The sequence below is a fragment of the Taudactylus pleione genome, unplaced genomic scaffold (assembly GCF_031769625.1).
Source record: "Taudactylus pleione unplaced genomic scaffold, aTauple2 ptg001032l, whole genome shotgun sequence".
Taxonomy (NCBI): domain Eukaryota; kingdom Metazoa; phylum Chordata; class Amphibia; order Anura; family Myobatrachidae; genus Taudactylus; species Taudactylus pleione.
This window is the reverse complement of record NW_028285433.1, coordinates 12841736-12868831: the sequence shown is the minus strand read 5'-3', so window position 1 is coordinate 12868831 and position 27096 is coordinate 12841736. Positions and strand designations below refer to the sequence as shown.

At 47.3% G+C, this 27096-nt stretch overlaps 1 protein-coding gene across 2 annotated transcripts; it reads left to right on the top strand.

The window, feature by feature from the left end:
* The first annotated feature begins 2000 nt into the window (after window positions 1–2000).
* SLC39A3 (solute carrier family 39 member 3) lies at window positions 2001–24818 on the top strand. Of its 2 annotated transcripts, none has more exons than XM_088461258.1 (3): window positions 2001–2205; window positions 20355–20672; window positions 23922–24818. In XM_088461258.1, exons 2-3 carry the CDS (start codon window positions 20466–20468, stop codon window positions 24657–24659), a joined length of 945 nt encoding a protein of 314 aa, XP_088317384.1. In that variant the 5' UTR covers window positions 2001–2205; window positions 20355–20465; the 3' UTR covers window positions 24660–24818. The 2 variants fall into 2 exon arrangements, with proteins under 2 accessions (XP_088317384.1, XP_088317385.1); XM_088461259.1 differs by having other exon boundaries at window positions 2001–2345.
* The last annotated feature ends 2278 nt before the right edge of the window (window positions 24819–27096 follow it).

The following is a 27096-nucleotide window of genomic DNA, read 5'->3' as shown; positions in this document are numbered from 1 at the left end:
CTTCCCGATATAGAGAATGGAGGAATTCGTTTCTATAAAAAATGGTGGCCTTATATTGAAACCCTAGACCCCTCTTCTAAAGAAAAAATTCTAAAACTTTTTGAATATACCAATTGGTATCTATACCAAAGATTACAGTGGTACCTATATAGTATTTATGGTACATGCTCATAAGACACTTGTAATGTCCAAATTACCCTATGTCCCTCTTTCCTATTGTTTCTTCTCTCTCCCCGTGAGTCTTTTGTATGTCCTATTTGTATGTGTGGTATTTTATTTTAGATTTTACATATATATTTACATTTTTGGAGGTTAACATAGGGAATACTGGTTGTTCCCAGATTTTTCTTATAAAATCTATATTTTATAGATTCAAAGGTTAATATTTTTGTTTCTGAATATAATAAAGTTTTTGGAAAATATATACAGGTGTGCTTCATATGGTACTTATATTGTATAAATATGTGTTTCAGGAAATGAAGAATACCTGTAATCCATTGTAATCTTCTTTTATTATCTTTGTTTATTTGTTTTAAAATATTATTGTCAATATTATTGTGAAAAATTTTGAATAAAAATATATTTTTTTTAAAAACGACCAGCGACGCGCACTCCCACTGGTCGTTTACGATAACCCCAGTCGGCTGCACATGCAGCCCAATCTGAGGATATAGTGAGCGATGCCATGCTGCTGAATGCAGCATGGCCCCGCTCCCCCCCTGCGCGCCGTCGTCCGTTGCTGGTCGGCATCGGCAAGTGTGTATGCACACTTGCCGATGCCGGCACCCCCGCCGGGCCCCCCGAGTACGATATCGCCGCATACACACATCGTGTAGTGTGTATCCAGCATTAGTCTGTATGATGGAAGTGAAAATAAGATATCATACAAATGAGACCACACATATTGGTGTTTTTACTGGTGTTTACCTTGTACTGCAATGTGTTAGTTTCATTGCTTTGTGTTCCTTTTCAGATCATCAAGAAATATTTATATATAAATAAAATGCATACATGAACAGTGTGTAGTGCATATTTTTTTTAAACTTGCGTACCAACACACATCCCAAAGGCTAGTGCCTATATAACTAAAACTTAGGGCCTGATTCAGAGATGTACGCTAATGAATCGCAGCTACAATTCTGCACATTTCGCAATTATGAAAATTTGCTAATGTTTCCAAAGCATACCCAAATTGCTAAGGAGATCACAATGGCTAATTTATGCACGCCCATGAAACGGCATGTAAATGGTCAGCCACCCCTGCGTTTGTCTAGCCCCCCCTCCATTACCTTCCCCCAATGCTGACTCACTTTGCAATTGAATCCTCTGAGCGGGAGTAGTCGCAAACCAATAGCAATCACTCGATCTGCGTAAATTATTGGAATTGCGTACATCTCTGAGTCAGGCCCTCAGGGGAGGTGTATTAAGCCTTGAAAAGTGATAAAGTGAAGAGATAAAGTACGAACCAATCAGCTCCTGTCATTTTTGCAAACACCTGTAAAGTGGCAGTTAGGAGCTGATTGGTTCGTACTTTATCTCTCTCCACTTTATAAGGCTTAGTACACCTCCCCTTCAGTCTGATAGGAGAAGTGTGCACACAGGTGTGGGCAGTTTGTGATGTTGGCTTGCATAATAATACTAACCTGATATTAATCAACAGGTTACACTATTTCTTCTTATTGACAGATACAGGATGATTGGTTTTGAAGGTTTTTTTGTTTTTTTTTAATGGCTGTAAATGAGACATCGTTCTCATAGATATGTAGTAAGCTTCTGATGTTGGAAGGGTAAAATCTGCTTTCAGCACTGTGTGCCCGGACAGCGCCCCGTTTGACACAACATGAGCCGGAACTATAGCAGACACACACACTGCAGCCCGGTCGGGACTGTGTTATTGGGCTGCACAGGGCAGGACTACAGCCCTACCCTACACTATAGGTCCCAAACTGGCGTCCGCGCTGACCAATCAAACTACGGGTTTTCTCTTCTGCGTCACCTACAGCCAATCAGTACGGGAAGTGTCTATGTGGGCGTGTCCTCCCGCAGGCTGCTACTGACCGCAGCTGTGTTGTGTTCCGGGAGCGGGACGGGCGGAGGTGCCGGTTTCGTGTAGCCGGGGAGAATTGCCACGTGACCGGATTGACGACAGCGACGGTCATCACCGGCAACAGACAGATAAGAGTCGGTGCCATAGAGGACACAGAGGTGACGTTTCTGGGGTCTCGGTCCTGGCCCTGTCTGTGTGTCTTGTACATAATGAGGATCCGCAGGCTGTGGCATTATGGGACCGAGCGCTCTATGGGCCCATTATAAGCTCCTGCTCCTGCCTGTGGTGTGTTACTACGGTACGACCGAGAATCGCATTATCCGCAAAGCAGAGGCTTTAATATAGTTCAGCCTGCAATTTGACTTATGGGCTCTATTTATCAAGCTGTGATAACACCTGTCTCCTTTTCTGCGGGTAAAAGGAGTTACAGTATCACAGCTTGGGACAATTTAGCAACAGGTTATCCAAATATAAATGATAGATTTCTCCTGCGGTTCAAGTAATTTGCATGGCATCACATCCCCATAGGCTGGTATGAGGGCGGCGATGCATTGTCAGTTTATCACATTGGGGAAAAGAACAAAAGTTTCTGAATAGGGTTATGTGGTACTTCCCCGTGTGCCATCCTCATATAAAGTACTACTGCACATGCACAATTACTGAATCATGCACTACAGATGAAAGTTGAAGTGTCTACTGGGCATGTGCGGACTTTTGTAGCTCATGGTGAGCCAATGTTAATTGTGCATGCCCAGGCTCTCCTGCCGGAGCGTGCACTTTACTTGAAGGTTCTCTGTGAGTGCAGAAAAGGCCTACATTGGACTATCGGTGAGGGCTCATTAGAAGTTTGCTTGGGGACCAGATATCTCTATCACTGCCATGCAGGATGAAATGCACTGCTGTAAAAGAACAATGTTTGTTAAATAGACTCCACAATCAGAGAGCTTCTATAGGCATGTTCAATATATTTGTGTAAAGCTAGGTACACTTTGCACGATATATACCGTACACATCTTATAGTGTGTACACGCGATCCGTCATTCACGACGCTCGTTCATCGCATTGTCCCATCGGCTGTTCTGCACGGCAGATGGGACAATGCAATGAATGACGCGGTACTGTTATATGCATCATGTAACGAGACATTGAGCTGATGTACATTGGATTGTGCAGTGTGTGTGGTGTGAATGATGTATTGTTACATTGCATCGCTTCATCGTATGGTGTGTACCCAGCTTAACATTTTACAGACAACATCAGGATCTGTTTATTATAGAGCTGCGGTAATTACATTAATTATCGCCACTTATATATTAATTATGCGCTTCGGATGTTGGACTGTGACTAGCTCATGCTGTGCTTCTCTGGGAGCCCCGGCAAACACATCTCTGGTTCGTGATAATGTTTTCCAATTAATTGGCAGCCTACCGCTGGCAGCAAAAGAAGAAGTGATATGACAATATCCAGCTAACATCCGCGCATGCACATAGTTGTGTGACTTTGGTGGGATCCAGTAAAGTATCTGGCTTGAAGGATGTCCATTACCAGATTTAGCTAGGTGGACGGTGGTAAGTGGCGCAAAATAGGATACACTGGAGAAATCTGTAGTGTTAACCTTTTAATTAATTGTAAGAAACAAGGATAAGGCCTTTTTCAAAATGCAGATTTGGCATCTCCCCGTTTCATAAATAAACCAGTTACTGTTATTTATGGCTTTGAAGGGCTCTATTCATGCAGCAGTGAAAAGCCCCTTATTACTAATTTCCCTTTTAATTCAGAGAAAGGGTTACCATGGAGAAATCTCAGATTTCTCCAGCAGTCCTCCAGTTAGTGTAAATATTGCTTACCCATACAATTATTACTTCCCTAGGAATGGGATTGTATTGCCGGCGAAGGTAGGAAATCCCGACAGCGAAGGTAAGTACAGCTAACCCTCACCTCTCCCCCCCCCCCCCCCCTCCCTAGCCCTTCTTTAGGGGGTGTCTAACCCTAACCTCCCCCCCCCATTAGTGCCTAAACCTAACCCCCCCTCCCTGCACCTTCAACCTAATCCTCCCGGAGGTAGTGCCTAACCCTCCCCGAGGGGATGCCGAACCCTAAGTCCCCCTGGGGTGCCCTAAACCTAACCCTCCTCCCCCTCCCTCCCCCGTGGCTAAGAGGACGGGCGTCCGTACTTAGTATCTTCACGCCTGTCGTAACTCCCTAGCCGGCATTCTGGCGAAGGGATTGTGACCAGCAGCCTTGCGGCCGCCGGTCGCATAACTGCATTCCATTATTCCAGCTTTAAATGCTCCTTGTTTTTTTACTAGTGAAAAGAAGTTTTCTGCCACAGCAAAGCTTTTCAATCCTAGGATGCTCCGGTCCTTCCCACTAAATCCCGCCCACAGCCTGAGGGCAGTTCGGTTTCGTTGGGTGTCCGGCAGGAGCTGGACCACCGTTCTAACAGGGGGCTGTCATAGACACTTGGGTGTTCTCCATGGAATGTGTTTTGGAATCTGATACAGTACTTTTGCTTTTCTTTGCATGGTATTGATTTTGTTGGAGGATTTACACTACTTCTTTCATGAAGTTTTGGGTGAGACAAATAATCTGGATTGTCACATAACTACATCCCCTTCCCTATTCACAGAGAATGGAAAGCTTAGATTTCTGTTTAACTTCTCTAAAAAGTTGCCATCTATGGATGGCGTAATGGACCTTGTTAGGGCAGAAGAGCAATGAAGACTGCTGTATTCCTGCTTCCTCCCCATCTTCGCCACCCCCTTCAGTGATGAGGCCGATCAGAGGTGCCCACAGGAAGGGATTATCTTCTTGTACGTGGCCAGCCAGCGGCCCAATAAATGCTGACAGCCTGAGTGAACACATACTGCAGCCTCTGCCCTTTACCCTGGTCAGCCCCATAAAGGTACAGAGAGGTCCGGCCTGGCACAGTAGGAGGCGTGGACTTTTTTCACTGTGCCAGGTCTTTCTCTCCGACCTCTGGGCATCCTACTATACTGAGCATGCACAATTATGATAACGGATTGCAGGGATTGATGCATTTCTGGGACTGGGTGGACCGCTTTGAGATCACCGGTGGGTAAGTATATGTGCATCACCAGGAAAAAACAAGAATTGTTGCCTCAAAGCTCTGTGAAAAGACTTCACATCAGTATGTGAAATCTTTATAAATAGAGCCCAAAATACAGTCCAATTTATCTCTGTTTCTGTCAGATGTTAGAAGTAGCTATTTTATGTGAAGATTCCCATTATATATTTTGCCTTGGCCACAGCAGTTGAATAAACGGGCTGGATCTCTCACAGTGTGGGTGGAGGCATTAATGGGACTGCCTGACTGTGTATCAGAATTAATTAATTGCGCTCTGATTTGCTGCCAGCCTGTCATTCACAGTACTACGGAGCTCCTAGTATCAGGAGGGAGAGATGATTACAGTTTAATCTTGTGAAACAAAGCTTAGTGCCGCACCCTGGTTTTCCTCATTGCTGCTGTCTAGCTGGTCCCTGAGAGCTACTTCACGGGCAGCACAAATAAAATATGGGAATATTTCACCTAGAAATTGCTGGCTCCTGGAGAAATGTATTAAACATATATACAGTCAGGTTCATAACTATTGGGACATTGACAGAATTTTCATATTTTGGCCTCTATTCACCACCACAATGGCTTTGAAATGAAACAAACAAGATGTGCTTTAACTGCAGACTTTCAGATTTAATTTGAGGGTAATTACATCCAAATCAGGTGAACGGTGTAGGAATTACAACGGTTTCTATATGTGCCTCCCACTTTTTAAGGGGCCAAAAGTAATGGGACAAACAAAACAATCCTAACTCAAACTTTCACTTTTTAATACATTGTTGCAAATCCTTTGCAGGCAATTACAGCCTTAAGTCTGGAACGCATTGACATCACCAGACGCTGGGTTTCATCCCTGGTGATGCTCTGTCAGGCCTCTACTGCAAATGTCTTCAGTTCCTGCTTGTTCTTGGGGCATTTTCCCTTCAGTTTTGTCTTCATCAAGTGAAATGCATGCTCAATCAGATTCAGGTCAGGGGATTGACTTGGCCATTGCATAACATTCCACTTTTTAGCCTTAAAAAACTCTTTGGTTGCTTTTGCAGTATGTTTCGGGTCATTGTCCATCTGCACTGTGAAGCGCCGTCCAATGAGTTCTGAAGCATTTGTCTGAATATGAGCATATAATATTGCCCGAAACACTTCAGAATTCATTCTGCTGCTTTTGTCAGCAGTCACATCATCAATAAATACAAGGGAACCAGTTCCATTGGCAGCCATACATGCCCACGCCATGACACTACCACCACCATGCTTCACTGACGAGGTGGTATGTTTTGGATCATGAGCAGTTCCTTTCCTTCTCCATACTCTTCTCTTTCCATCACTCTGGTACAAGTTGATCTTTGTCTCATCTGTCCATAGGATGTTGTTCCAGAACTGTAATGGCTTTTTTAGATGTTGTTTGGCAAACTCTAATCTGGTCTTCCTGTTTTTGTGGCTCACCAATGGTTTACATCTTGTGGTGAACCCTCTATATTTACTCTTGTGAAGTCTTCTCTTGATTGTTGACTTTGAGACATATACACCTACCTCCTGGAGAGTGTTCTTGATTTGGCCAACTGTTGTGAAGGGGTTTTTCTTCACCAGGGAAATAATTCTTCTGTCATCCACCACAGTTGTTTTTCGTGGTCTTCCGTTTTTTTTAGTGTTGCTGAGCTCTCCGGTGCGTTCTTTCTTTTTAAGAATGTTCCAAACAGTTGATTTGGCCACACCTAATGTTTTTGCTATCTCCCTGATGGGTTTGTTTTGATTTTTCAGCCTAATGGTGGCTTGCTTCACTGATAGTGACAGCTCTTTGGATCTCATATTGAAAGTCGACAGCAACAGATTCAAAATGCAAATGTGACACCTAGAATCAACTCCAGACCTTTTACCTGCTTAATTGATAATGAAGTAACCAGGGAATAGCCCACACCTGTCCATGAAATAGCTTTTGAGTTGATAGTCCCATTACTTTTGGCCCCTTAAAAAGTGGGAGGCACATATAGAAACCGTTGTAATTCCTACACCGTTCACCTGATTTGGATGTAATTACCCTCAAATTAAATCTGAAAGTCTGCAGTTAAAGCACATCTTGTCTGATTCATTTCAAAGCCATTGTGGTGGTGACTAGAGGCCAAAATATGAAAATTCTGTCAATGTCCCAATATTTATGCACCTGACTGTAATGTGAATTAAGAGTGGCAGCGATCCAATAAAGATCACTACCACTAAAATAAAATTACCTAGTGCCATTTTAAATACCAGAAAAAAATCAGACCGGACATACTGTAATTGATCAGTTCTTTTCAGCGCTCTAGAATCCCTTGAGCACCAGCTGTAATATCTTTTTAGTTTTATTTATACTTTAGCACAAAGTTTAACTCTTCTTTGTGGAAAGTTTAACTCTTCTCCTTGTTAGGACTCTCAGGTTCCCATTTATTAATGATCGCTTCTACAATGCGATCGGAGCATGTCAGTAACGGCCATGAGTTGCAAAATGCGATCATAGCGCCCGGATGTATCATCCAGGACATGGAGGGGCACGGGCTCCGAAAGGAGCCCATCCCTGCGATGTCTCTGGAGAGCTGCCGGCCAGTGTCGGGGGTGCTGCGCATGTGCAGTCCCAGTGACTGGTGGTCATTGCTGGGGGAGGGTTTTGGAGGATCAGCTAACTATGCGCGATGTAGCCCATAGGCTACAGTGGCTAATGCCATCTACAGATGGCGTTAGCCGCGGGGGCCAATATTGGGAATGCATCACATTCCGAATATTGGTAAATTTGGCAGCATCGCATCCCCCATAGAAACCTATGGGGGATATGGCTGCCTGCGGGAATGGTGGGATCACAACATGTATTGGAGATACCTGCTGCGGTCCCTCCTTCATACATCCGGGGGATACTTAATATTTGAGGTAAACCGGTTTACCTCAAATATTAAGTATCCCCCGGTCGTTTTACCTGAAACATTTATTGCTATAGTACAGTAATGATTCATAATCCAAGGTTATGTTCTATCTAGGCAAATGTGTGTGCTGTACACTTTAGGAGGTTGGGTGAGTGTGTGCATATGTGAATGTGATTTCCTCTTTAGGGTCCTTAGGGCTCCACAGGGAGACATTGGGGTGTAGGTGGGACCTGGAGGACCTGACACCAACAGCAAAGCTTTTCAATCCTAGGATGCTCCGGTCCTTCCCCCTATACCCTGCCCACAGCCTGGGGGTAGTTCAGTTTCGTTGGTGTCCGGCAGGAGTTGGACCACCATTATAACGGGGTTGCATTAAGCAGCCCAAGATTTAATTTATTTACATTATTTTACTATAACGGGCGAGCAGCACCAGACTGTCCTCCGGATATCTGTGCTTTTGCCCCATCACCCCTCCGAGGGGCCATGACTCCAAGCTTGTGCTAGGTACTCCCGGCGGGGCTCCGAGTGGGACTAGCTAGCAGGCTCCTCGGACCCCAGACTGCAGCCTGGAATTCTGGGGACAGGTAAAGCAGGTTTGCGGGGACCCGCATTGTTGCGCATTCTTGCCATCGGTCTCAGGAGATAGACCTGAGGTGCTGATGCGGACACTGGTGTGCCCACGACTCCACCAGACCACCGGGGCATATAACATATTGGCGCAGGACATATGTAAGGCGGTCAGGGGACCTGGTGGTTTATGTCAGCAAGGGGAGAAGGCGCTCTCCCTGCAGCCCATCTCCCAGTCCAGGGTGCCATTCCACTGCGGTCTTTGTGTTCCCTGGGCTGCTCCTCCCTCACCCACCGCCCACCCAGAGACGCGCGGCAGCCATTTTCTGAAAGCAGGTCTCTGGGAACGCTGGGTCCAGTCTTCCTGTATACCTCTCCCACGGGCCAGGTCATGCAGCGCTATATCCAACCAGCCACTGTGGTCTTTGTGGTTGATTTTAGTGCCCATTGTAAACATGTAATGTTTGTATGTGACTTGTGCTAGCGTTAATCTCTACTTTCTTTACTGTACAGCTTATACCTTTCCCTTTATTCTACTATATCCTGACCTACTAAGGTATAGGGGGTTAATTGTATCTCACATTTCCCAGATACTTGTGAGTGCTAGTGTTCACTCTAGCTCCGGCGGCAGGCAGGGCGCCGGAGCTAGAGAGGGCAACCATGTTCGCGCGCCCGAAAAGGGGGCGTGGTCATGAAAAGGGGCATGTCTATAAGACGCGTCCCCTTTTCGTCATACTTGGGGGCGTGCCTGGCACTTACAGACACGCCGGGCAGCCCCCAAGCGCTGCAGAAAGGGAGAATAGATGCCGGGCGCATGCGCCCGGCGTCTATTCTCCGGCAGTGACTGGGTCACCGCACATTTTTCCATCCGCGGGACACTGCGTCCCGCGGGTGAAGACGGCACCCGCAGGCTGTGAGGGCATGGCGCTTTTTGCCCTCCTCCTGGCGGGCAGGGTGCTTTTTGCCCTCCTGGAGGGCAGGGCGCCGCGCCCTGCTAAAACAGCCTAGCGGGAACGCTAGAGTGCTATCACATACTTTATTACACTGTTGCACGCTATATTGCCGTAATTATCCATGGTATTCACTGGGCTGTATCATACTGTGTATTCTATTATTCTTGTGGCTATGTCTTGCAGAGGAAAGAATAACAAGCAGCCTGATGCTGCTCCTCCTACTGTGATATCTTGTAAGTCCTGCTCTGTGGGCTTAGCCACAGAGGACCTCATTCAGGATGGTCTCTGTATTAATAGTTACACAGCCCCAGGCCCATCAGCCCCGTCGTCTCTCCCTCAGGACCCACCCTGGGCTGCCTTTTCACAAATGCTGGCAAAACTTGCGGACCAAGTAGCAGTCCCCATGGTAGCTCCCCCTATGGGATGGTCACAACAGGTACTCCCTGCACATTTTTTTACTCCTCCCATGGGTAGACGTACTGTCTACCTCAGTACAGAGTTTGGCTAATACCTCTACGATTTTTCAGCAAATGCTTTACCTACTAAACGTACTATGATATCTTCCCAATCCATACAGTTATCTGATTCTGCGATATCATCTAGGGAGGCAGAAGACATAGATCTCTCTCACTCTGACTCTGGGCCTGATTCAGAGCTGCTCGTTCGCTCCGAGCGATGTTCGCACATCTGCGCATGCGTATGGGTCGTGATGCGCATGCGCCAACCAGTCAGTGCGGTCGGAAAACGTGTGTTTGCAAAATTGCGAGTGCCTGCTAATTTGAATGACAGGATGAGGAGTTTGTGGGTGGTAACAGGGGAATGTGCTTGAAAACGGGGAGTGGAGATCCGAACGCAGGCGTGCCAAACGGGCGTTTTAAGGGTGTGCATAATTAACAAAGCAGCGTCATCGACCACGTCACTTGAACTGTTCGTATGATTGCGGTAGGAATATCCAACCACAAGCACTGCGAGCAGTTCAGATGCCTTTCGATGTACTCGATTAATCTAATAAATAGCGGAGATGACGTATGATGCGAGCGGCCAGGGGGCGTCTTTACAAAATAGCGAGCGCATGTTTCGTTCGCTCGCTCAGACATAGAGGCGTCAACAGACCGCAAAGAGTGAGCGCTCAATTTAAATAGCCGGCCCCTTTTTCTGAACGAGCGAGCGCAAATAGCGTCCGGCTCTGAATCAGGCCCTCTGTCTCATGAGAAGAGGAGCCACCCTGTAAACTAAATATACCTGTTCTTGTGAGAGCTGTTAAAACTATTCTACAAATAGAAGAGGATCAACCCGCTCCTAAGAAAAAAACACGCACGTTTTCAGCGTCCAAAAGATTGTTTTACCAGAGCTTCCTCACTCTGACCAGCTATCTGATCACATGAGTAAAGCTTGGAGTATGCCAAGTAAAAGGTTTCAAATTCCAAAACTGTTAAGTTCCTTTTACCCTCTTCCAGCTACTGATTATGCTAAATGGGGAGTTCCTCCAGCAGTGGATTCACATGTAACATGTCTGGTTAAAAATGCCACCTTACTCATTTATACTGCGGGCCTTTCCTTGGGTGGGAGGCCGACTTCTTTAATTCGCCCAGGTTTGGCATCAAACCACGGCGGATGCCTGGGCGAGGGAAGCGGTCTCCCACGGATACGCCCTCTCATTCCTGAGGTGACCCTCCTCAGCAGTTCTTTCGACTGCAGGGTCCATAGGGTTCCACAGGATACCTTGGGTATAGGTGATGACATCAGGCACGGACACCACAGAGTTAAATTTTCAGCCTCCCAGGATGCACCAGGGTCCCTCTCCTATACCCCACCCCCAAGCCAAGGCAATTCAGTTTCGTGGGTGTCCGGCCAGAGGTCGGATCACATTCACAGAGGGGGCTGTAATAGCCCCAGAAGATTTCTTCAGAGTGCAGCTGTGGCTGCACAAGATGAGCCTTACAGCATGGACAGTCAGTACTGACGTCCATGCTGTCGCTCCTACACCCCGCCGGTACCAGAATGCCGGTATCGATCCGGGGATGCTGGTAGGTAGCTGGGGTCACAGCTAGCGGTGACCCTGGCTACCTGGACTGTGGCCGGATGTACGGGGGACAAGGTAAGCGGCGGGGTCCCGCGGTGGGCACCCGCCTGTAACACAGGCCTTTTTGGTCCCCAGGCAGGGGGCTCCCTGGGGACCAGCTACGCGTGGGGCCAGGTACTGATCCTGCGCCTTCCACTAGACCACCAGGGACAGTGTACCGCAGCATGTGCGGTACGGTGCGGCGTCCCAGGGGTTAATAGCAGGCCAGGGGAGAACGCCTTCCCTGTCTCACAGCCGGCGTCTCTCCCGCTGCACAGTGCCATTCCACAGCGGTCTGAGCGGGCTGTGTCAGCTCTTCTCCCCCGGGCCCGCCTCCTCTCTGCTCCTCGGTGGCCATTTTCTCTCTGCATGTGCTGGGGATGGCAAACGCTGCTGGACGCTGATACAGATGGCATCGCGGTCCGGGTCCCCCACATACCTCTCCTTCAATTAAGGTCAGTGTATGCAGCACTGTTTCCTACCAGGCTCTGGTCTGTGTAGTTGATCGCAGTGCTTGTAATGCAGGATGTTATCTTTGCATTGTATGTGACTTAAATGCTAGCGCTGTTTGCCTGTACTTTCATTTCTGACTATCAGCTATTTTCCTATCCCTGTTCTTCTTCTGCTACAGCCCTTGCGGTGCGGTGTTGCAGGGTGCTTATTACCTCACAGTAAACGTGGTTTTTCTGTGTGGGAAGTCACATATGCTCCGTTTACACTCCTCATGTCGGAAAGTGAACGAGGATACCCTCTTTCAGCTATAATGTACTGATATAATGTGCAGTTAGCGGAGGGATATGTAGACGCTGAGGGTTTATGGAGGGCATGTTGTATTATATATCACGCCCCATTTCTGTTCACTGTGCCTGCACAAAAAGGGACCGCCCTCGGCTGGCTAATATGCTTACAGCCCTTGTGGGCAACGCTCCCTGTGTTTCCCCATAGGGGTTATCGCAGCGAGTGGTGGTCTCATCACATGCAGGGGTCCCTGGGAAGTTGATGGTACCCCAGTGTATCCTGTTTTTCGCCCCCCCCAGGTCTCGCAGGAGCCTCTGTGGGTGAATTTATTGTCCAAATGGTATAGCACCTGATGGACGTTTTACAGGGGGAGTCACCATTTCGGCCTTCTAAACGGCCTTTCGGGTCTCAGACGGCTAAGGATAATAAGGGCATGCCGTCTAATGACGGTGACATTATTGACTTTTTCAGACACGAGCCCCTTAGTGCAGAGGAGGCGTAGTCTGAGTCTAAAGTCTATATACCTGGCCTTATACGGGCAGTCCGTGTGGCTTTGGTTATTACATATCCCCCGTGGCTAAATCCAAATATGTCTTCTTTAAGGATAAGGGTGTTGCCACTGTAATTCCTCTATCTGGTCAGATGGATCATTTAGCGGAGGCGTGGAAAATCCGGGTGAGCGGTTCCAGCCTCAAAAACGGTTGACCTTTTGCATACCCCTTTGCAGATAATTACTTTTCCGAGTTACCTTTACGGGTAGATTCTCATGTTACACGCCTAGTGAGGAGTGCTACGTTGCCCATGCCCTCCAGGTCCTCCTTGAAGGAGATTACAGATTGCAAGGTGCAAATATATCTGAAATCCAATTATTCCCTTGTTGGAGGGGCGTCCAGGCCAGCTATGGCCGTGTGCTGGGGGGCCAGAGCCATGGAGCGCTGGGTAGGTAACTGGATCTCTGCACACTGGCTCTCCAGCAGAGCAGGTGGATAGTGGCAAATTCTCAGAGACTTAGCCACGTTCATAATGAGACAGTCTTACATATAGCCTGCTCCTTTCCAGAATCTCCTCAGCAGCAGTAGCGGCTCGGCAGCAGTAGCGGCTCGCCGCTCCCTGTGGTTGCGCTCTTGGAAAGTGGACGCAGATTCCATTTGGAATGCTTTGCCTTTTACGGGACAGGTCCTGTTTGGCCCTCATCTGGACACAATTGTGGCCCCGCAGGCAGCAGCTACGTCTGCGTGTCTGCCATCGGCTACAGTCCCATCGGGGTCTGGGGCTTCGTCTTTTCGTCCCTGTGAGGCCAGGGTAAGTCTTAAATACAGCTTTCCAAGACAGTCAGTAGCCAGGAAATCTGCTCAGCCATAAGAGCAGGCTTGGAGTACAAGACGTCCTACTCCCAAGTTGGACTATAAGCCTTCAGCCTCACGGGACGGGCCTCCTCTCGGGGGACCCCAGAGTTGGAGGCCGGCTTCTCCATTTCGCCCAGTGCTGGTGTCTGACCACCACGGACACTGGGGTAAGAGAAGTATTTTCTTGAAGGTATGTCCTCTCCTCCTGGTTCCCAGCCGGTTTTTCGTTACAGGTCTTCTGTCAATTCAAGACAAGGCCCTGTAATTTTTGAGGGTGTTACACTCTATGCTCCAGGCAGGAATTATAGTACCTATTCCGTTGCCCCAAAGGGGAACGGGGTATTGCTCTATCCTCTTTCTGGTACAGAAACCCAATGGGTCTTACCAGGACATCCTCAACCTCGAATCCTTCAACAAATTCTTAAGGGTTCCTCGGTTCAGGAGGGGGACCCTGCATTCCATCATTCAATGGAGCCTGGGAATTTTGTGGTGTCGTTGGATATATTCAGGGTGACTACCTGAATATCCCTATTTTCTTAGCACACCAGTGTTTTCCTCAGGTTTGCAGTGGTCGATAAGCATTTCCAGTTTCTGGCATTGCCCCTTGGTCTGGCCTCCGCGCCTCACGGTTTATCAGGGTCATGGCAGTTATGGCAGCCCACCTGCGGATGCAGGGGGTCCGCTTGTTACCCTATCCGGGAGACCCCCTGTTGTTACCAGGGTCTCCAGAGATACTTCAGTGCCATCTGCAACGGACAATATCTGTGTTGCTACGTTACGGGTGACTGATAAACTGGAAATGGTCCTCTCTGATTCTTCACAGAGGATGTTCCATATCCCAACATCTGAGGATCTTTGTGATTGAGGAAAAGATCTCTGCATTACAGGCAAAGGTACGCAGTTGCCTGCAGAGTCGCCGAGTGTCTATTCACTCGGCAATGTGGTTCCTGGGTTCCAGGGTGTCACTGTTCGACATGGTGGAGAGTATCCAGTTTCACTCTGAACCTCTAGAAAAATTGATCCTCTCCGGATGGGATGGGTTGCCCCATAGGATAAAGTCAATAGTGCTTTCCCTGGAGGTTTGTCTCTCTCTGGCCTGATGGCTGCGGAAAGCTCACCTAAACAAGGGGCACCCCCTTTGGGATTGCGGACAGGGTCCTTCTGACGACGGACGCCAGTATCCGTGGCTGGGAAGCAGTGACAGGTCCACACTTGTTCCAGGGCAGGTGGACGTCAGGAGGTGTTCAATCTTCTGGTGAACAAGTGGAGCCTTTCAGAGATGATACTCTTCTGGTAGACGTATGTAGGTCCAGTGGACCTTCCAAGTTGTGTACCTCGTCCCTCCATTATCCCTTCTTCCTCCAGTAATAGCAAGAAGAAGGTACGCTCCTGCTGATAGCTCCAGCGTAGGCCAAACGGCACTATTACTCAGATCTTCGGAGCCTCTCAGTTAACACTCCAAAGCTGTTGCCTCTACGCCCGGACCTGTTGTCTCAGGATCCTGGCTGATACCCAGACCTGGGTTGTCTGTCCTTGACGGTGTGGCAGTGGAGACTGCCCTCGTAAGGTCTAGGAGTTTTCCAGCTCTATAGTTAACAGGGGCTCTGTCCATGCTAAGAGCTCGGAAGCTTTTATCTACAAGAATTTACCATCAGGTATGGCATACTTTCTTTCAGTTGTATCGCCCTAGAGGCTATGCTCCTCGGGTATTCCGGATATCCAGAGTGTTGGCTTTCCTACAGTTGGGCTTAGATAACGGTCTTTGCTTTGCTTACCTGAGGGTGCAGGTTTCTGCCCTGTTAGTATGGTTTCATCGTAGGATTGCTACTCTTCCTGAGGTCCGCACCTTTGTGCAAGGTGTACGTTATATTCAGCATCCCTTTGTTCCACCGGTGGTTCCTTGGGATTTGGCTGTGGTCCTTAGGGCTCTCCGAGGACCGCCATTTGATCCACTGGGCTCAGTGGATTTCAAATGACTTACGGCTAGGACTGTATTCCTTCTGGCCATTGATTTGGCCAGTAGGATCGCAGAATGGGTGTCTCTGTCATGTAGACCTCCCTTTTTCTCATCTTTCCTAGGAACAGGGCAGTGCTCGCACTTGCCCTGGTTTTTTACCTACAATGGTGTCTAGTTTCCACATCAATGAGGAAATTATAGTACCGGCCTTTACTTCCCCAGTCCTGTCTGCTGGTGAGGCCTCCTTGGATGTGGTACGGGCTCTACGAATTTAAGTTGACCGTACCAGTCCATTTAGGAAATCAGACTCTCTGTTTTGTCCTTTCTGGTTTCCATAAAAAGGGTTGGCCTGCCACTACGCTAACTTTGGCAGGATGGATTCACAGGTCTTCCTGTTTCATCCTCTATTAAAGCTCTTCCACTAGTTCTGTGGGTCCTTCGTGGGCAGCTCGACGTGGCGCCTCAGCGGTTCAGCGGTGATTGGCAGCCACTTGGTCATCTGTCTATATTTGTGTAAGGTATTATGCTTTTGATACCTTCGCCTCTCAGGATGCTTCCTTCGGGTGGCGGATTCTCCTTACAGCACAGGAGCGTCCCCACCCTTAAAGGATACTGCTTTGGGACATCCCCAAGGTATCCTGTGGATACCCTATGGACCCTGAAGTAGAAAATATGAGATATAGTAAGAACTTACCCTTGTTATCTCTATTTCTACGAAGTCCATAGGGTTCCACAGGACTCCCGCCCTGCCGCACCTGTACTGCAGATGGGCTTTGATCTGGTCACCGGTTTCTCCGACTCCTTCTGGCGAGAATGTGATTCTTGTGTGTTCCAGGCTTTCTTCTCTCTCTTTGTTCTCCTCCTCCGGCCTATGGCTTGTTACGAAACTGAATTGCCTTGGCTTGGGGGTGGTGTATAGGAGAGGGACCCTGGTGCATCCTGGGAGGCTGAAAATTTAACTCTGTGGTGTCCGTGCCTGACGTCATCACCTATACCCAAGGTATCCTGTGGAACCCTATGGACTTCGTAGAAATAGAGATAACAAGGGTAAGTTCTTACCATATCTCATATTTTTGCACAGGACCTCCATCGGACCCAACCAAGGCCCTGCTGCTCCAAAAAGCCATTCATATTTTTCTACCCTTTTCTTAGTCCAGAAGCCCAATGGAACTCATCGGCCTATCCTCAACCTCAATCTCTGAACAAATTTATCAGGGTGCCCAGGTTTCGTATGGAAACCCTCCGTTCCATTATGCTAGCTATGGGGCCTGGAGATTTTATGGTATGTCTAGACATAGGACGTTTACCTACATGGACCTATAGCGCCTTCTCATCAAGAATATCTCCGGTTTGCCATACTACAGCAACATTACCAATTTCAGGCTCTGCCGTTCGGTCTTTCAACGCCCCCCCGGGTCTTTACCAAGATCATGGCAGTTATGGCGGCCTCTCTTCATTGTCAAGGGATCAGACTGCTCCCATACTTGGACGATCTCTTGCTGTTGGCCAGCTCCCCAGAGAATCTTCACCGCCATCTACAGGTAACCATTGCCTTTCTTCAAATGTACAGTTGGCTGATCAACTGGAAAAAAATCTTCCCTAATACCCTCTCAAAGAATGGCACATTTGGAAGCCCTCCTGGACTCTCAAGTTCAGAGAATCTTCCTAATGGCAGACAATATTTAAGCAATCCAGCACAGACTACGCAGACTGCTCCAGAATCGCCGAGTGTCAATTCACTCTGCAATGCAGGCCTTGGTATCAATGTTGTCCACCTTCGACATGGTGGAGTTCACCCAGTTTCACTTCAACAACACCAACAACACCTGATCCTGTCCAGGTGGAACAGGCTACCCAGTCTACTCAAATCCCAGACGATAAACCTCCCCGCAGAGGTTCACCTGTCCCTAGCCTGGTGGCTACAGACTTCCCATTTGAACAAGGGTCGTCCCTTTTGGATCCCGGACTGGGCTTTCCTCACCACGGATGCAAGCCTCCGAGGGTGGGGCGCAGTAACTGGCCAGCACTCCTTCAAGGGCCGATGGTCCCCATTTGAGGCAGTGTTACCAATCAACATCCTGGAACTTCGAGCCATCTACAGAGCTCTCACTCTGGCTCAGAATATTCTGAAAAACAGGCCAGTACAAGTACAGTCCGACAATGCCACGGCTGTGGCCTACCTCAATCACCAAGGGGCATTCGAAGTCAGTCAGCAATGACAGAAGTTTCCCGCATTCTCACATGGGCCGAACGCAGTATCCCAGCCATCTCCACAGTGTTCATCCCGGGAATTCTCAATTGGGAAGCAGATTTCCTCAGCCATCACGACGTGCATGCAGCAGAATGGTCTCTACATCCAGAAGTCTTTCAGGTTCTAGTGGACAAATGGGGTCCTCCTGAACTGGATCTCATGGCCTCAAGCCACAACAAACTTCCAATTTATGGAGCCAGAACACAGGAACCCACGCGGCCTTCATAGATACATTGTCGGTGAAATGGAACTTCCAATTGGCATATCTCTTCCCTCCAATATCCCTACTTCCTCGAGTGCTTCGAAAGTTCAGATAGGAGGGGGGCACAGTCCTATTCATAGCTCCTGCTTGGGCCTGATGTCATTGGTCCTCCGATCTTCAAAGGTTCTCCATAGACGTTCCTTATCAACTTCCTTTATGATTAGACCTGTTGTCCCAGGATCCATGTCTACATCTGGACCTAGCCCATCTGTCGTTAATGGCTTGGCTCTTGAGAAATCCCTTCTAACGGCTAAGGGTTTCTCCAACTCTATGGTCCAGACCATGCTCGGAGCACGTAAACCGGCCTCAGCTAGGATTTACCACAGATTATAGCATATATATTTCCAATGGTGTGCTCCAAGAAACTATGACCTGCACGTCTTTAAGGTTTCTTGAATTCTTGTCTTCAGGCTGGACTGGATCTAGGCCTCCGTCTAGCATCTCTGAAAGTGCAGGTCTCTGCTTTGTCTATCTAGTTTCAGCGCAGAATTGCTACTATACCGGATGTTCACACCTTCATGCAAGGTGTTCTACGTATACAACCTCCCTTTGTCCCTCCTGTGGCTCCATGCGATTTGTCAGTGGTGCTCCAAGAACTTCAGGAACCTCTATTCGAATTCCTGGAATTAGTGGATGTCAAGTGGCTCACTGCAAAGACTCTGTTTTTTCTGGCTATAGCAACTGCCCGTAGGGTATCCGATTTAGGGGAGCTTTCATGCTGCTCCCGCTTTTTAATATTTCTTCAGGACAGGGCTGTTCTTCGTACATGCCCAGGTTTCCTTCCCAAGTTGGTTTACGAATGAGAATATTGTGGTTGCGGCATTTCATTCACCAGACCTCTCGGCAGGTGAGGCCTCGTCGGATGTGGTCTGTGCTCTGAAGATCTACGTGGACCGCACTACTTCCATCATGACATCAGACTCCCTCTGTGTCCTATATGGATTCCACAAGAAGGGATGGCCAGCTAACTAACAGACTCTGGCCAGATGGATTTGCATGACTATCTCACAGGCTTACACGCAGACTGGCCTTCCTGTGCCGGCTTCAGTATCTGCTCATTCAACTTGCTTTGTGGGTCCCTCATGGGCAGGCCAGCGTGGAGCCTCAACTGAACACCTATGCAAAGCGGCCACCTGGTGTGTCCACACCTTTCTTAGGTTTTATGCCTTTGATTAATTTGCCTCTCAGGATGCTTCCTTCGGCATCAGGAGTGTTCCCGGCCTTGAACAACTGCTTTGGGACATCTCCAATATCACCCGCCATGACGCTTCTATGGGTTTCTTCTCCTGGTCATTTGTTTCCTTCTCTGTGTGAGAGTGTGATTCCTCAGTGCACCAGTCTTCCTTCTCTCCTATCCTGCTCCTGCCTTGGGCTTGTTATAAAAACTGAAGTGCCCTCAGGCTGTGGGCGGGGTATAGGGGGAAGGGCCGCTGCATCCTGGGATTGAAAAGCTTTACTGTTGGTGTCCGGTCAAAGGGCCTGATTCAGACCCACTCGCGAGCGGCTGTCCGCTCGCAAGTGGGTCGATGTTATGGACTGAGCATGCGCACGACGGAGGGAGCTCCGTCATGCGCCAGACGCGACGAGCGAAGGAAAGTCCTTCGCTCGTTGTGTCCGATCAAAGGGGGCGTGCTGTCAATGTTGATTCCTAAGGGAACGCCTCCCGTCAGAAGCCGGCCCACTGACATCACTAGTGATGTCAGTGGGAGTGATTTTGGCTCTGATAGAGCCAAAATCACTCCGGAGCTTGCGGTTGAAAACCTCAACCGCAGGCTCCGGCTCGCAAATTCGATGGTCGCGATGGTCTCGACCATCGCGACCATCACAATGCACGCTCGTATAGCCTGTGGGTGGTGACCCACAGCTATACGAGCGTCCAGGAGGACGCTCCATGAAAATGGAGCCCGGCCCTCATTCAGAGCGTGCGCTCTGCTCAGAGCGTACGGCTCTGAATGAGGGCCAAAGTCCCACCTGCACCACATTGTCTCCCTGTGGACTCTATGGACTTCAAAGAAAGAGAGTTAACCAAGGTAAGTTTTACCATAACTCTCCTTTTTTATAATTTTTTTCAGTTGATTTATATATGCATACTACTTCTGTGAATTTGGGTTATTGAGTTATCCACACAGATATTGTAGCCTTCTGCTAATATATCTTTGTATGCCTATTTAACCTCAATTATCCGTCTTTTATTTATGTTGTAGGTATATAACAAGCATGAGGAGAAGCTACACTCTCCGCTTCAGTCCTTCATCTGAACCAGCCTGACATTGGCATCATTCTCTGCGTCCTCTGCAAGCACCTTAGACATCACCATGAATCTGGTATTGGCGAAGCTGTTGTGCTTGCTGGCAGTGTTTGTTTTGATGATGTTGGGGTCTCTTCTACCTGTCAAGATAATTGGGGCAGATTGGGAGAAAGTTTCTCATTCCCGGAGGATTCTTGCCTTGTGTAATTCATTTGCTGGAGGGGTATTCCTGGCTACCTGCTTTAATGCTTTGCTTCCTGCAGTGAGAGAAAAGGTATATCTGTGTTTCTTTTTGGCTATTTTATAATTTGTAGGAATTATGTCAGTAGAGTGCACTTATGGATTCTTTGTTTTCACACTGCATGATGTGTATGACGAAATGCACAGCATGTTTACACTCCATTAAGATTGTAACTGCAATGTATTCATGGCTCCTTCTCCTGTTCCCTCTCCATAACCAACTTCCTAGTGTTGCACTACGTTTAGTAGATAATGGGCCATACCTGCTGTCTTAGCAATGAATATTCCATAGACAAAAAACCTTACAGTTTCACATGTCCCATTAAGGTTTCATATAAGACATGATCTGAAATTTCACAAAACCTATTGAATTTCTACCACTCAAACTTCAAAAAGCAATGAAATTATGATTATTAAGGCTGACGCCTTAATGGACGTGTTCCTTGCGTAATACAGATATGGAATGCCATGACACCATGTGGTTATTTGCAGATTCCGCACTCTCACAGAGTGAGATTGCTGTCACTCACAAAATGGTTGAGCTGCTAATTCACAGAATTATGTGCTTATTGGAATACACACATGCAGTCTATGCAACTGAGATCTGAGCAGAACATAGAGCTTCGCAGATGGGATAAGAGGATGGTGGATGGGGGGGAGAAGAGAGCGGTGTGGATGGGGCAGACAGAAAGGCGTGAAGAGGGGAAGATTAAGCAAATTAATGGAAATTGTCCAAAACTTACTGCAAACACATCAGATGTCAGATATCATTATCTGACAATCGGGAGCGCGCATCGTTCATCGTTGCACACGTCAGATTTTTCTTTCAGATCTGAACGATTGAATGATTTTTAAAATCGTTATCATTCAGATCTGAAGGAAAATCTGACCGTTTGTATGCACCATTAGAATATTATAGTACAAGCAGGACCCAGAGATGGAATAGATAACATTTTATTCTAAGGAGTATTTTTAATAAAGTGTGAGTTTTTAGAAGTGGAGATGTTGCCCATAGCAACCAATCAGATTCTCCATATAATTTATCTAGCACCTTCTAAAAGGTAATAGCTAGAATCTGATTGGTTGCTTAGGGCAACATCTCCACTTCTAAAAATCCGCACTTCAGTAAATATACCCCTAAGGGTTACTTTTTTTTTTTTTTTTTTTAGTAACTACAGTATATATAATTAGTTCTATAACTGCATTACACTGTCCTGTGCTAACTAAGTGGAGATTTACCACATATTGGAGAGAGATAAAGTAGAGAAATATAAAGTTCCAACCAATCAGCTCCTTACTGTCTTTTTTTCAAACACAGCTAATATAAGCTGATTGATTGGTACTTTATCTCTCTTCAATTTATATCTCTCGTATATTTGATAAATCTCCCCCTTAATGTGACAATCCTAATATATTCAGGGGGCAATTAAATTAGCCACGGTAATATCCCGCCGACTAATTGAAGCAGCGGGGCTAAGGAAGCCCGCAGGGTTCAGTTAACAAGGGTTTTGTTTTTTTGTGGGTGGGGTTTTTGAGCCGATGTTGGCTCTTAAAGAAATCTGTGTTAAATAGCCACTTGGGTGCAGCGACAGTGTTAACCCATAGTTCTGGGAACTTATCCCGGATTCTAAGGGTTAACACTCGATGACAATTTATTGGGCGAAAATCTAATTGAATAGCCCCAGGTGTTAAAGCCCAGGGTTACCACCCTTTTTCACCCACAGTAAATTATCGCTGTAATTGAATTCCCCCTTTTTACACACTGCATTGCATCTAATACCCCTTTTACACGAGATAAAAATCCCGGATTAATACGCATCAACCCAGGATTTTTGTTGGTGTAAAAGGATCCACCTGGGTCCAGAGACCCGAGGATCCAACTCTGGTATTTTGCAGGGTTGACCATGGGTCTTTCCCGTGCCACCCTGCAGTATAAACGGCGAGATCCGGGTCACGATGACCCGGATCGCGCCGCATACCAACCGATTGGCCGGCATCAGGCGCTTGGAGATGACGTCCTCTCAAAGTGTCCACTTCAACACCGGAAGAGCCAGGTCCGGTGTGAATGGCACAGACTAGGGGAATATTCTGAGTCTGATCCGGATTGGAACCCTGCTCCAACCTCCGAGTCAGACCCGGAACTTTGGTATATAGCGGTATTAGTATCTTCTCAATTGTATTATGTATATCATTTTACAGCTGTAAAGTAACCAATTAAAGCTATCTGCCTCCCTATTGTGTAAACCAGGGATGGGGAACCTCAGGCCCAGGGGCCGTATAAGGCCCGTGGTATCATTTGGTCTGGCCGTCAGAGCTTTTTTTCTGCTAGCTTCATCTGGCTAGCAGGGTGCCTAAAATGGCACCCTGCAGCCAGAATCTATGCAGCAGTGCCGCCTGGAGCGTCTTTAGGACGCTTCAGACCATCACACCGCTGCTCTTACAGCTCCTGAGGATGTTCTGGGTATTGCTGTAATCACCAGCGATTGTGGCCCCACCCCCGTGTGACATCACACAGAGGGGTATGGTCTGCATCGGGCCCGCGTATAATGTTATATATATCAAAATGGCCCTCAACAGAAAAAAGGTTCCCCACTCCTGGTGTAAACTGTAGAACAGTGATGGTCAGCAAATGACCTTCCTAGCTATCACCTGCTGCTCCAATTTCCTTCCTGCTTTATTGTCAGACTTATTTGTTATAACCCAGTGGTTCGCAAACTGTGCGCTGCGGCACCCTGGGGTGCCTCGGGACACTTGCGGGGGTGCCTCTGGTTGGTGGTCCAGCACCAAATCAAATTCTTTATGGTCCCTCTAATTTAAATATGTTTACAAAAAAGAAGCACAGACCTGTCCACCACTATATAACCAAACCTAAGGATGACAGGTAGCACAATTTACTTCACTTTACTACTTCACTACATTTTTTTCTGAATTTCTCAATAATAAACTTTTGGCTTAGGGGTCCCATGAAGACATTGCTGATGCACTAGGGCGCTGTGATTCTAAAAAGTTTGGGAACCACTGTTATAACCTATAACACTTGTTATAATGCCTTGTGATATATTATTACATATAGGCGTTTATTTTGCTTCATTTATATGTATTGTTTTACCATATCAATAAAGTTAAGGGTACCGTGCAGGGCCACCCATGCAGCCCCTGGAGTGTATTGGGCTGACCATCACTGCTCTAGAGCCATATCCTAAACAATTGATACATTTGCACCCCTATAAATCTGCGATGTATGCATTTTGATAAAAGTTTATATTTATTTGTTTATTTTCAGTTTGATGAGGTTCTCAAAATGGGAAACGTCAGCACGGATTACCCACTAGCAGAGACTATTATGCTAGTTGGATTTTTCCTCACTGTCTTTGTGGAACAGGCTGTCCTGACATTCCGGAAAGAGAAGCCTTCTTTCATTGACATGGAAACATTTAATGCAGGATCTGATGCCGGCAGTGACTCTGAATACGAAAGCCCATTTATATCCTCCAACAAAGGGCACAGTGTATATGAAATTGGCCACAGCAACCACTCTCACAGTCTAAACATCCACGAACTCTCCAAGTCGAGTCCTCTTCGGCTTTTCAGCTTGGTGTTTGCGCTCTCTGCTCACTCTATCTTTGAGGGACTGGCACTTGGCCTGCAGGAGCAGGGTGATAAGGTGCTGAGCCTTTTTATTGGTGTAGTCATTCATGAGACGTTAGTTGCAGTGGCACTTGGTGTAAGCATGGCAAAAGTAAACTTTATGCTAAGAGATGCTGCCAAGATGGCTGTTTTAGTGAGTGTAATGATTCCTATTGGAATTGCCATTGGAATGGCAATTCAAAGTGCCCAAAACCTTGCTAGCAGTATTACCTCTGCTCTGTTACAGGGCATCGCAGGGGGTACTTTTCTGTTTGTTACCTTTTTTGAAATTTTGGTGAAGGAGCTGGAGGATAAAAATGATCGTTTACTGAAAGTCCTATTCCTGGTTCTCGGATACACTGTTCTCGCAGGACTTGTCTTTTTTAAATGGTAGCTGAGAAAAATTAAAATGTAAGTTACAAAAAATATTTATACAATGTATATACCTTCCTACATAGTAATACAACAACTTCCGTCATACCACTGTTTGTTTTCCCTTTTTTATTGTTTTATTTATTTGTTTTCCTATTAAATAAGTTATTGCAAAGTCTGATTATTGGTTGTATGTACTGATGTCTCTTGTTTCAGAGAGTAGATATTTGCAGAGCTGTATGTATGATTTAGTTTATCCCTTGTGTAAGCACTTCTAGCATTCTCATATTTACAGACACTGGTAGAATAGATTTCTAGCTAACTGTAATGTAAACAAATCTATAAAAATTACTATTGTAAACATCGTGTTCCCACTAGGCTGTATTAGCGGGGTGCCGTGCCCTGCCCGATTTGGCTCCCTGCAGAAACAGCCGTCCCCACCCACGGGCCACAGTATCCCACGGGGTGGAGGTTCGGTGAAACAATAGACGGCAGGTGAATAGATGCCGTGCGCATGCACAATGAATCTATTCACATTGTGGGGGCATCCCAGCATCTCCGTGAGTGCTGGGCATGCCCCCTACAGTGATGAGTAAACAGACCCCGTTTCTGACAGCAGGCGCCCTGTCTGCCCTAGAATAAACACTATAAACATAAAATTTTAGTGGGGTTCTCCAACTAAAATTATGTGGACTGGATAAGGCTAAACAGTGGTTTGAAGATCTCCCCAGCTTGATGTCTTACTCCTCTACACATAATTCGTGTTTCTCCTTCATCCACTTGGGGACACTGGAGCGTATACAATTGGGTATAGACGGGTGATGAGTGGAGCCTGAGACTTTAAAATTTCTTTAGAAGTGTAGTTGGCTCGTTCCCTCTCTATACCCAACCAACGTTTTAGATTAGTGCCCGAGTGGAGCCGGATGTTTGTTAGAGCTGTCTCCAGCCATTTTTACTTTTCTTTTATTTGCTTTGAACTTCTATCAAGGCTTCAACAGGTAGACTGCAATCTGCGGCAGTCTGCCTGCTCCATGGGAGCCACCGGAGGAACTGCCACAGCTTACTGAAGCTAGTGTTCAGTATACCTGCCACATGTCATCGAATCCTGTGTACCTACCGCGCATCGGATGGCTGAGCATCGGTAGGTATGCCATTCTAATTGATTAGCAAGGGGGATGGCTATTTGCACCAAAAGGTGCGGTTGCCCCCAGCCCAGATAGGTGCGCACCCCGGACATAGCAGCTGCCAGCGGTAGGCCGTGCTCATGCAGCTCTTTTACATTGTAAACCAGCTGCTTTGGTCTACTCGATTAGAGCAGCATAACAGTCTCCCTTAAGACAGGCTGCCAGCATTAACTAGCGGATCATACCACACTTCAAAGGTTTCACGGGTGAAGAGCTGGGGGCGGAGCTTAGCGGCGGTGCGTTATCCATCTTGCATTCCTGCTGAAATGACCTCACCAGGTTTCTGTTGTTGATGGAGGCCCCCTGGTAGCCAGGCCATTCTGACAGCTCACTCGGGCTCGGACGCTACCTCCCCTGCTCCGGCGGTGCTAGGGAAGACACCGCTATGTTTGTGCACTTCGCGCCCTTAGTAACGGGGCCATAGTGAGCAAAGGTTCAGGCAGTGCAGTTACTGCTGGTAATGTGAAAGGAAGCTGTGAAGGGCTGTACACACTAGACAATTTTTTTTTTAACAACATATCGCTTAGTGTTTATGGACTTAACGACCAACAATGTGCGCTCCCACGGGTCGTTAACTATGTCTGCTGTCGTCCGAAAATGTAGGTCAGTCTGACGATATAGTCAGGAACTGCCTGTTCGGAGATGTGGCAGAATGACGTCACTGAACGATATCGTTTAGTGCAGGCCTGGCCAACCTGTGGCTCTCCAGCTGTTGTGAAACTACAAGTCCCAGCATGCCCTGCTACAGTTTGCTATTAGGTAATGCTAAAACTGTTGCAAGGCATGCTGGGACTTGTAGTTTCACAACAGCTGGAGAGCCACAGGTTGGCCAGGCCTGGTTTAGTGTGTATGCCATTTGGCCGGGAGTTCAAGGGCAAACAGATGATATCACTCATGGAGCATATCGTCTAGTGTGTGTGAGCCCTCAGTATGTATAGGGCGCCTCTCCTGCCAGGTAAGCTACACACCTGTGCCTGGGCTTTCAGGCTAACGTCTCACATTATGATCCATTCTCTGCAAAGCTTACTGTTGGCTGGTTAATCCAGTGGTGGGGAGCTGTGTCAGGCTGCATTTGGAGTCCAAATATGCAGTGTACTCTTATACTTTAAGAGCAGCAACAGTGTTAACATTAGAATTGCCTCAGGAGAATCCTGTACTGGGACAGAAGCAGCACTCGTTAGTTATTCTGTATAGAGGCAGTAGTCTTAGCTTAACACAGGTTGGCTGCCATGTGTGTATTTCAGATACTTGTTTGTGACAAGCAGGTACTGTATT

What these genes read in the sequence shown, in the direction of transcription:
- SLC39A3 (XM_088461258.1), top strand. Translation starts at nt 20,466, where the DNA reads ATGAATCTGGTATTGGCGAAGCTGTTGTGCTTGCTGGCAGTGTTTGTT. An exon ending in TTCCTGCAGTGAGAGAAAAG is followed by an intron (nt 20,673 to 23,921) that starts GTATATCTGTGT and finishes GTTTATTTTCAG; the next exon opens with TTTGATGAGGTTCTCAAAAT.